The 11,031-nt window shown below is 47.3% G+C and overlaps 1 protein-coding gene across 2 annotated transcripts; it reads right to left on the reverse strand.

Annotated features, from left to right (window-relative positions):
- Positions 1 to 1,668: 1,668 nt before the first annotated feature.
- LOC134623168 (tryptophan 5-hydroxylase 2-like) lies at positions 1,669 to 10,529 on the reverse strand. 2 transcript variants are annotated; one of them, XM_063468367.1, is made up of 11 exons: positions 9,972 to 10,529; positions 7,872 to 8,006; positions 7,603 to 7,786; positions 5,786 to 5,886; positions 5,139 to 5,206; positions 4,859 to 5,055; positions 4,517 to 4,652; positions 4,227 to 4,353; positions 3,426 to 3,521; positions 3,079 to 3,212; positions 1,669 to 2,962 (listed from the first exon to the last, which is right to left on the reverse strand). In XM_063468367.1, exons 1-11 carry the CDS (start codon positions 10,416 to 10,418, stop codon positions 2,788 to 2,790), a joined length of 1,800 nt encoding a protein of 599 aa, XP_063324437.1. In that variant the 5' UTR covers positions 10,419 to 10,529; the 3' UTR covers positions 1,669 to 2,787. The 2 variants fall into 2 exon arrangements, with proteins under 2 accessions (XP_063324437.1, XP_063324438.1); XM_063468368.1 differs by lacking the exon at positions 1,669 to 2,962 and having other exon boundaries at positions 3,105 to 3,212; positions 4,227 to 4,403.
- Between the last annotated feature and the right edge of the window lie 502 nt (positions 10,530 to 11,031).

Here is an 11,031-nt window from a genome sequence, read left to right on the forward strand (position 1 = left end):
ACTATCGGTGGAAAAATGTACCATGTCGACCAATTTAAAAGTCAACACGTGGGATTTGGTTGTTTAGGAAGAGGGAAAAGTTTTGGGGGGTGACGGTAACAGCAGCGAGACAGAGCGAGCGAGAGAGAGAGAGAGAGTTTTTAGATGTGGGAGATTTGTGACGTTTAGTGTGGAGTGTATACTTAGTGTGTTGTGTTGTCTTGTGTAGTTGTTCTGTTGTGTAGTCGTTTTGTTTTGTGTGTCAGTGAGGGCACTAATGAATGTCACAAAGGCACATTGCAGTGTAAACGCGGTAACGAAAACCAGCGGAGTGATACACCACCTGTTGTCAGGCCTGCAGGTTTATCCCTGTGCTGTTCTCCTCTGTCTTTCTTTTGGTGGACAAACTGTTTTTTTACTGGCACACATCATTTGTGGGGCATCTTATTGCGAAACCTGATTGTTCTTTATTTTAGTTTTAGTAATATTTTTAAATGGTTGTACAAAATGAAAAAAAAAACAGCAGGTGTATTGGCTGCATTTTTAGATAAATAGTTGTATATGATTACAAAATGTACAATTTATATTTGCATTTCAAGTTATAAAAATTTACTCAACATTTACTCAAAATAAAATGAAACAATTTGAGGGTGAAATACAAACGTAAACTCAAAAGGAGTCAAAAATGGTCGGTTGTATTTCAGACCTCAGAGGGTTAATCCAACAAATCATGAAAAATTAGGTTTAAATTTTTGTTCATGACAGTGAAGATTTCTGACATTTTGTGTAATTTAAGCTGTAACAATGTGATTGTTTTCTAACAAAAAACAGTGAAACTTAAGTTAGACTTGTGTTTGTAAATGAAGCGCCCCATGTTGTGCAGCTTTCTGGATTTTATACTTATTGAGCTACATATTTATTTATTATACAGGCTATACAGTACATAGAGTTAAAACTCACATGTTTTATGTAACTAAAGTGTGTAATTATGTGGGCTAGTTTATAGTTATAGTTATAGACTATATTTATATGAAAAACGTGTATACTTACTGCATTTGAATTATTTTAACCATATGTAACCACCTGCATATGTGTTTGAAAAAAAAAAGGCTTTGATTTTGCCCCCCATTTGATTTCTTTGCCACCCTAAGAAAATTTCTCTAGATCCGCCCCTGCTCGTTAGAGGATCTAACAGATCAGGAAGTAAACACCTGTGTCAGGTTCTTTCAGCCACGTCATTGACAGTAAAAGTTTTATTATGTTGGTTCTGATGAGTTTCAGCTGGATGTGTTCCAGGCTACGTCTTGCACAATCGTGCGCCGCCGTATTTTGCAGACAAGTCCTCGCCGTCTCAGCTCTTCAGGTCACTCATCACAGGTCGTACCTCGTACTCACCTTTCAGGTCGTAGCACCTACTCTATGTGAGCCCCTCCCCTTTATTATCAACTCTGAGGCTTGTCATCATGTGCTTTCTTTCTCAGTGTAACCATCACCCAGTGTTTAGTTGTAGGTTGTGTACATTTACTTCATGTCTTATCTGTGTTTAGTCGTCAGTCTTGTCCCCGTGTTGGTTTACCTTTCTGTTGGTATTGAAGCGGTCACCTGTTCAGTTAGTTCCTGTTTTATTTTGATACTTCTTTGTGTCATGTGCAGTTCTGCTCTCACTGCAGGTAAAAATGAAGACAGAGAACTGCGACACTCGGGAGCTTTAATGGTTCATCATTTACAGGCGTGTACAGAAGCAACACAGCAGCACAGGAAGTTCAGTCAGCCGCGGCCAATCAGCTGAGAGCGCCGCCTGTTCAGTCTACAAATCACACAAACCCTCAGTCAGATCACATGGCTCACTGATGCTCTATAGTCACGTGACCTCAAAGCTCATCAGAGGGGAGGACCTTCAGACGGAGCGTTCACACCAAACACGAAGGGAAGCTTTCATGCCGTGACATCGAAAACGAGACAACACGAAGAGAGGCGAATGCGCTTTGATGCAATAAACAATGCATTCACCCGATCCTGCTGACAGGAAGTATGGCGAGAGCTCAGACGGACGCCAGAGGAATCGCAGCGCGAATGAGGCGGGAGTCGCACGATTTCGCTTCTTGTTCACTTTGAGCCGAACTGTGGATCCATCACACAGCTGAGAGAGTGCCGTGGTTGCCTGTGCAGTTTGGCGCCAAAGTAAAGGAGAAACAGGTCGTCGAGGTGAAAATTTACCAAAAGTTCATTTGTACGATGGATGGCGGTTGGCTGAAGGGGGTTTTGAAAGAGGTGAGTCAATGTGTGAGGGTCTTATTGGACATCCTTCTTACTCATGACATCTTGCTCTGATGAGCTGATCGTACTAAGCTAACCGCCGCCATGCTTTGCAGCAGTTCAGCCCGAAATGCAGCGAAAGAGACGGGATTCAGACGAACGTAAACGGCTTGAAAGTGTCAAAAACAGGCCTTTGACTCTTTGCAGGCAGTCAAACAGAGCGACGCGGGGACGTGAATGCTGCACACAGCGAGGTGAAACTTTGGTTCGTGTGAACGCAGCTTTGGATCGGCGTGGGGAGCCTCACAGGGAGCGTTCCTCGTCCTGGATCTGCCTTCATGAGGAAACACCTGCAGATGCTTGGGCAGGGTCTCGGTGACCTTTGAGCTGATCAGTAAGTCGTCATTGATGGATTCGTGGCGCTGTGATACAGACTATGAGCTGGTATGATAGCTAATAACTTCCTGTGGTTGCTACATTGGACTCAGAGGCGTAGATGGACGCGTGATGGCGGCTGATGTTCTGCAGAAGCTTGGTGGTGCGTCCCCAGCTTCAGATGCCCATGTAGGTGTTCATCTTCCCCATGGCGTCGCACACAGTGGTGAGGTCGCTGCGCAGGTCCTGCACCACGTCCTCGATGCTGCGGGTGTCTTTGAGCAGGTCGACGCTCTGAGTGTACGGGTTGTAGTACACCGAGAACGGGCGCTTTATCGTCTTTGCAAACTCTCTGTGGGAAAGGAAGCACGCACAGGAAGTCACGGCGGGCTCGGTCCAGGCAGGAGTTTAGTTCCTGTTCAGACTTTAAAACACTCACGATGCGTTCAGGGACTACTCGCTGCTTACCTCATCTTCTCCTTGGCCTCCTCAAAGCTCTCCGACACGAAGTAAACCTCTTGGAAGGTGGTGATGAGACACTCCTGGTTACAGGTCGTCTTCGGGTCAAACATCTTCACACATGCCTTTTCAGACAGGGCATGCTGGGAAAAACATCAGCAGACAAACATCACTTCCACCGTGCGTGTGTGCGCGCGTGCATGTGTGCGTCTGCGTGTGCGCGTGCATGTGTGCGTCTGTGTGTGCACGTGCATGTGTGCGTCTGTGTGTGCGCGTGCGTGCGTCTGTGTGTGCGTCTGTGTGTGCGCGTGTGCGTGTGCGTGTGTGTGTGTGTGCGTGTGCGTTGTGTGTGTTACCCTCAACTCTCCAATAGACGACAGTAAACCGGCTCCATAAGCTCTCAGCTGACCGTCCTGTTTGCACAGTCCGAACTCGATGGTGAAGAAATAACACTGAAACACACGAGGCTCCATCACTGATTGGTCTCTTTAAAAACTGGTTTCTATGGCATCATGTCCAAACCTCTGTGTTAGAGACATCAGCTGTTCAGATGGCCTGTGCTTTCATGTAATACCATTTTGCACCACAGGGGGTGTAACCACGCTAACCCTCACAAACAGAAGCTCTGAGCAGCAGCTGGGTGGGGCTTCTGTCCCATCTCTGTGATGTCATGGAGATGTATGACTATAAAAACTGTGTGAAACTGAGTCTTTAGAGCGCATGTCTTTGTGTTGTTGATTCTGTTTTGTACTGAGTTACAGGGCTTCAAAGTAACTGAGTACTTTTACTCTGTTACTCTAACAGAACAGATCCACTTTAAAGTGATGCTGTAAAGTTAAAACATGTTGGTGATGCAACATGTTCTTCTAGCGCCACCATCAGGTGACACTTCATCATTAAATAAGGTGAGAATAGGACTCTCATCGTTCCCAAACAAAACATGAAAAAATAATTTTCTAAATTAATATAATTAACGTGTAATAGGGTGTAAAATATTTAATGTCATACAGCTGCTATTTTTAGTACCATTACTCTTAAAGAGAGATTTATTTATTATTTTACTGGCTTATTTCCATTTCTTTTATCCTAAGTCTTCCGTAAACCTCCCACAGCTGGATTCGAACCCTCTGCAGCATTACCATGACGATGAAACTCACTGTGGCGAGTTTCTGAACGTCCTCGTCAGACGCTCCCAGGGAGGCCAGACCGATCTCCTGAGAGAACTGGGCGAACTTTGGATCAGCCAGTAGGGGGACGTGACCCAGCAGCTCGTGACACGTATCTCTGAGAGGAGGAGGAGGAGGAGGAGGAGGAAGGATGGATCACTACAACTACTGAATACACAGAGTGGATTTCACCTCTTTGTCTGCGTGATGCTGAGCTGGAGATCATCAAACTCATCAAACTAGAGATGGATGAAAGGTGGATGTGAGGTGGAGGTACTCACGGCTCGGGGGTGTAGAGCGGGTCGGTGCTGTGCCGGATGTACTGAGTGCAGTTGAAGACTCTGTAGGCCAAACCAGCCAGGAAGTCTCTGGGAGACAGATAACCTGCCACCGGGCGAACAGTGAAGCCAGAGCGCTCTGAAACACACCGGAAGCCACACAGGAAGTGAGGTCATCACCCTGTTCAGCTCTGGCCCGTTCTCATCCATCAAAAAACGTCACCGTGCAGGGATTATGTCATCAAAGAGGCGGGGCAGTCACCAACAGTTTCAGCAGAACTTCTGGACTCTGTAATATGACTCATGGGTCTTGAACGTGATATGAACGTGTTCAGAGAGACGTACCTCTGAGGAAGAGTGAGACGTCCTCCAGCTGCGGGATGTTGTCCTCTCTATAGCCACAGAGCTTAGTGAGCAGCGGCAGGTTCTTCAGGTACTCTTTGCAGGCGTGAGTCGGGTACAGTTTGGTCAGCTCTCTGAACACCACGCCCCACGTCCTCACCTCCTCCTCCGTGTACTCGATACGAGGGATGGGCTGCCCGCTGTGGGGGGAGGGGCACGTGAGACGTGAAACACGTGAGAGGTGAAACACGAGAAAACACGACGAACGGACAAACATACTTACAACTTATAATTCATGGCCACTTCCACAAAGTACTTCCTGCGCTGGCGATAAACATTATCTTTAAACCCCTGACAGGAAGGAAGAGGACACACAGTCAGAGTACAGATATCCCATCATGCCCAGCTTTCTGCCACCTCTGCGTGCACCTCTGGGCTGCTCGCAGCTTTGCTGCCACTCGTACGTCCCACCAAGAAAGGCTGACATCTGACACATTAGCTGGACCTCTTCCAGTGTGTCGAAGCCCCAAAGACGAATTTATTGTGTGTGGATCGAAGAGCGGGCAGGTGTGTGTAAAAAGCCCCGCCTCTTCCACGTGAGGGGGCAGATGAGCAGCACATTGAACTCAGTACCTCAACCTGTGGGGAGGTCTCACTTCCTGATCTATGCCACCTACAGGCTTTACAGCTGCAGACTCAGTTAAAGTTTTCCTCTTGAATGAAAACAGCTGTAGGAGGTCCAGAGGCAAACTCAGAGATGAGCCTGAAGGCCCGAAGGAGAAACTTAACACCCTGACCTGCACACAAAGGCCCTAAACACTGCAGTCTGCCCCCCTCTTTGTCTCGAGTGTAAGATGAACTCAGATGACCTCACGCTGCAGGCGTCTGTGAGCTGTTCTTTATAAATAAAGTTGAACTGAAACGACTCACGGGATGGTCGGCGTCCAGCTCGGACCCGTACATCAGCACTCTGTGAGAGCACTGATCCAACTCGGAGATCTTCATGGGAAACCAGGGAACCTCGTCTTCATCTGAGAAGAACACAGAGAAGCCTCACAACGCTCAAACACTGCGGCCTGTCAAACCTTTACATTCTGTATGATAGCTTTTCATTTTACAGTGTGTATGTCAGTCGATTGCAGACTGAGTCAGCTGAGTTCTATTTTCTTAGGTATATAACCCTAGCTAATCCTTTAGTCAGCAAAGAGAAAATATTACATTTAGACCGTACTGTCAACGGTGGCCAGCGTGTTCTACGACTGTTTGTGTATCAAAACATTTTTTATTCACTATTTGAATAATATCGACAATTAGCAATAAATCAGGAAATAAAACATGGATACAGTTGATTAAATACTTTGCAATATTGTTTTTGTTTTTATGTTTTACCCCTGAGGTTCCTCAAAACTCTGGCCAACATTCATCTGTAGTGAGTCATTCCCGACAGGATCTGGACAGCTTTTCCTGTATCAGTCCACTGTTTACCTCAGAGGTCAATGCTTCGCCTTCATTTAGTCTTGACTTGTTAAAGGAATCTGACACAAGTCGATTAAACAGGCTCACTTCTGACTGATGACAGCGATACTGAGCTGAGCTGTTGAGGATATCCTGAACTTTACTGTCGGTAAGCGCTGCTATTTAAGCTGCTCTTAGCCTCTGTTAGTTTTTGATATTGTCCACTACCTGCTGTTAGTGTTTGTTAGCCTTTTTAGCTATTGTTAGCCTCTGTTAGCTGCAGTTTTAGCTGCTTTTAGCTTGTGTTGGGTGCTTTGTTAGCCTCTTTTAGCCTCTGTTAGCCTCTGTTAGCTGCGGTTTTAGCTGCTTTTAGCTTGTGTTAGCTGCTTTGTTAGCCTCTGTTAGCTGCAGTTTTAGCTGCTTTTAGCTTGTGTTTGGTGCTTTGTTAGCCTGTGTTAGCCTGTGTTAGCTGCAGTTTTAGCTGCTTTTAGCTCGTGTTGGCTGCTTTGTTAGCCTCTGTTAGCTGCTCTTGTACAATGTGAGAATGTCAAAACTGTTTATCAGGGGAAAAGTGTGATATTTAGGACACTAACTGGCAAAATGTGACAATATCAGGAATGAATGAACAAGTTTATGCATGTTTTCATGTATTAGCTCCCTGACTTCAGCTCAGGAGATGAACTTGAGCTGCGGAGGAAGACAATATGATTTTGTTTAGATGTCGATGGCATCGTCTCTTTCCTTCCTGTTTTTGTTTCTTTGGTGAAGGGGACGCCTTCTCCAGCGGTAAAACAGGCGTGGTCATTTAATTGTCGCTCCACGACACACGAACACCTACGACTTCTCTTCTCCTCCACCCTTTGCCGTTTTATGCACGTGGCTAGAAACTGGCCACTTTAGTCAAAACAAGATGAAGAGATCCAATCAGAACTAATCAGGTACTACAGAAAAGGTGGGGCGAGTGTGAAGTGATCCAATCGGAAGTGACCTCATTGTGCAGCGTTTGATCTGCTCCTCATAAACAGCGAGGGAGGGGCAGTTCAGCCCACTCCCATGAAAACGCAACAGAAGAGGGAGAGAAGAAGAGACGCGGTCTTTGTAAACAGCGTGGAGAATCACTCACTGCTCAAAACACAACTTTTACATTTTAGATTTGAGTCACTGAATCAACTTCAGATTACGTCTGCTGTAATCGCATCACATTTAGTCGACTAAAACTAAAGCAGCAGCTGTAAAGACAAAAGCAGAAAGCCTCCAGAAATCCAGGTGTGTGCATCTGAGCGCGCTCATACCTGCTTCGGCACACCACACATGTGCTGGCGTATTGAAGGACACGATGTTGACGTGGTCTTTGAGATGCTCCAGCAGCTCGTTGAACTCTTTCTTGCTGCAGCTGCAGTCTGCAAAGATCTCCACCTCGTTAGGAACTCGCTTGGACATCCGAGACTCGATGTGGTTCAGGTTCACGTGCTTCTCCTGCGGGAGGATGCGAGGAGAGAGAGGGTGAAGATGGAGGCGGGGCAGAGGTTCAGGCGTGATCTGTTTTTGAGGGCTTCCTGACCTGAAACAGTCTGAGAGCTTTGACCAGACAGCCAACCTCGTTCTTCAGAGAAAACACCACTGCCGTTTTCCCAGAATCCTCTGTGCCCTCTTTGTCCGGCTTCTCGTTGATGGGACAGAAGGACGGACGCCTCGACTGACAGCAACAACACAAACATGACGAAGAACGTGAGGTTATTGTGACAAAATGAAGCGTTTAGAAGCATCGACCAATCAGGTCTCTGACTGCGATGGAGGTCTCATTAGGCCCTCCCACTACGCTACAACTGTGGATTTTAATGCCACCCTGCACCTGAGGGGGCGACAGTGAGTCAGCCCTCAGTCCAACGGGACAGGAAGCAGCACCTCCAGGTCCAAGAGGAGCGTGCAGGCAGGGTGGAGTGGGTGGAGAAAGAGTGTCAGGGATTTGGAGATGTGGAGATGCTCAGATGTTTGTTGGGAGTGAGCAGTGTGGACAGAATCCTGTCATCAGGGGGACGGCTCAGACTCAGAGAGGCTGAGATGGTCTGAGCATGTGCAGAGGAGGAAAGGTGAAGGGTGGAGCTGCAGGCAGGAGGACTGAGCTCAGAGGAGGTTCATGGAAGCAGTGAAGGGAATATGCAGAGGGTCGGAGTGACAGAGGAGGGTGAGTCGTCTGTGTCCTGTGCAGATTTAGCTCAGACTCCCACCAGCAGGGGGCAGTGTTTGACCAGGAGTCAGGCTGAGGTGCTTCTGCTGCTGTGAGTGAATTTAAACTGTACCAGTGTGTCTGCAGGTCACCTGACCTTCATCAGCTGATGGAGCCTTTTCTCCACCCTAAACCTTTTTACCTGCGTGTTTTTGTTTTCGCTGCGTAAACTAAAGCACAGTTCTGTTTCTGGTTGGGTGACTTCCTCTCAGTAATGCCATCAGTGTGATCGCTCCCTCTGATAGGCCGGCCTCATAAAGGCGTGGAGCGTTATCTGATGCAGACGGCAACGAATTTCCCCAGAGCTGCTGTTCAAACACACGGTGGCGGCGGCGTGAAGCAGCTTGCTCTGACAGCTGTTAGCGTCATGAAATAAAGATGTGGAGCTGCTGACGGACGCTCAGACAAACAGCCCGCAGCCTAGCAACTGACGACACGCATGACACGCCGCTTACCCAGAACTCTGAAAGCAAAGACCCCACAGTGAGCACGGACACACAACTCTGAGTACTCTGTGTGTACTCTGTGTGTACTCTGAGTGTACTCTTTACCTCATACTGAGCCTGGACATTATCCTTCGCTCTTCTTCAGTGTCTGGATTGTGGACGGTTTTTATTTTTCGTGGACGAACTTCGATCCCTGCGAGCCAACTGGCAGGAATATGCTGCCTGCAAAACTGCATGCAGGGAATATTTAATGTGTGATGTAAACGATGCAGAGCCATCAGCCTGACTGCAGGTTTTTCATGTTGGCCCAGAGAAAAAGAAGAAATATTGCTTAAATACAGTCCAAAAACATTATTAAACATCACTTTAGGCTGATCGTTTCATGCTAGGGTTTAAATTGTATTTGCATTTGTTTTTCTGCTTTTCTTTGACAGATTTCCTGTCATTAGAAAAAGATGTAAATAGAGAAAATGGTGCAGAGATAAAAACAGAAATAAAAGGAATAAATACATTAAAGTGAATGTAAATAACGAGTATCACAGAAAGAACTCTGTAACATTAATTCATGTCAGATTGATTCGTTCCTGTAGATTTCTTTTGGCACATTTGTTCCTCCATAAAGCAGAGGGTCGAATTAGAGTGTGGAGATGAATCTTCAGTTACTGATCTGATCGCTCTGGGCAGTTTTTTTAATCGATTGATCTGTTTCTGCTGCCTGGATGAATACTCTGAGCTGATGGGATTACTGCCTTGCTCAGAGGCTCTTCAGCAAGAAGGTTGTGTGGTCAGCCAATTAAGGTAAAAAAGTACTAAAAGTAGAAATAGATTAGTTTGACTTTGAATTTTTGGAGCAGAATTTGAGAAATAAAGAGTTTCTTATTATCTTCTCCTGATCAGCGATCAATAAAGTCCCGAAGCTGCTCTCAGCTACAGTACTCGAGTAAAAGTACCCAGTTACTCTAAAAGGAGGAGGATGAAGACTCCTCACCATCTGTCCGCCGGTGTGCCGCTGCCGCTGATGCTGCTGGTCAAACATGGCCGAGTCCAGCGACAGCCCGCGCCGCGACCAGTACTTGCTGGAGAACATCATCATGGCCGGCTGCATCCTGGGGATGGGCTCGCCATCGTCCTTCATCACGTGGCCCGACGCCATCGGGAACCAGTGAGTGTACGAGTACCAGGACTCCAGCCTGTCGCTCTGCCGCCGCTCAGGAGGACGAAGAGGAGGATGCTGCTGCTGATGCTGCCGGAGCTGTGAGCTGCTGCCGACCCGCCTCCTCAAAAATACTCCCCCAGGAGGGGGAGGGGGGGTAAGCTCCACCCACACAGACACCCACAGCAGTCTCCAGGTGGGCGGAGACTTTGGCTGCAGAGTGACATCATTAGAGCACACATAGCAGCTCAGAGACACACCTGAACACACACACACACTCATTTTCACATCTCCTTGAGGACATTGAGCTGATGTAACACTTTACCTGCTGTCTCACTCTAACCAATAGGAGCTAATGCCTGACCCCAACCGTGACCTAACCACAGCTGAGCCTTCAAAGCCACGAGGACCGCCATTTGGTCCTCCCAATTACTGGTCCCCACAAAGATGTTTAAACAAGCACGCACACACGCACACAGGGACCTGAGTGTTTAAAAGCCGTTTCCCTGACACACCTGGTCACCCCACCTGAGTGATTTCCCGCTGATGTCGAGTGTCATGTGACAGGAAGGACATAAAAAGAGTAAGAAAGGCTCCATGGCTCCGCCCTCTCCGGCTCGGACGGACCATACCACTCCCACAGGTGAGGGGCGTCAGGCCGTGTTTCCTGCTCTCACACACCTTAAATACCTGCCTATGTTCATAAATCCTGTCACACAGCTGACCTTCACCCACAGAAAGTCATGTGACCACAAATCGAACTGATCACGTGTGGCGACTGGAGCCGATCAGGTGATGACACCTCTGACCTCTACCTTACTCATAGCAGCAGCAGTGGAAGCTGAAATAGAAGCTGCTGATGTCATTCCAGCTCGGGTCACATGATTCCCACCTG

Source organism: Pelmatolapia mariae, unplaced genomic scaffold, assembly GCF_036321145.2.
Source record: "Pelmatolapia mariae isolate MD_Pm_ZW unplaced genomic scaffold, Pm_UMD_F_2 NODE_ptg000451l+_length_35976_cov_1, whole genome shotgun sequence".
In the NCBI taxonomy this organism is placed as follows: domain Eukaryota; kingdom Metazoa; phylum Chordata; class Actinopteri; order Cichliformes; family Cichlidae; genus Pelmatolapia; species Pelmatolapia mariae.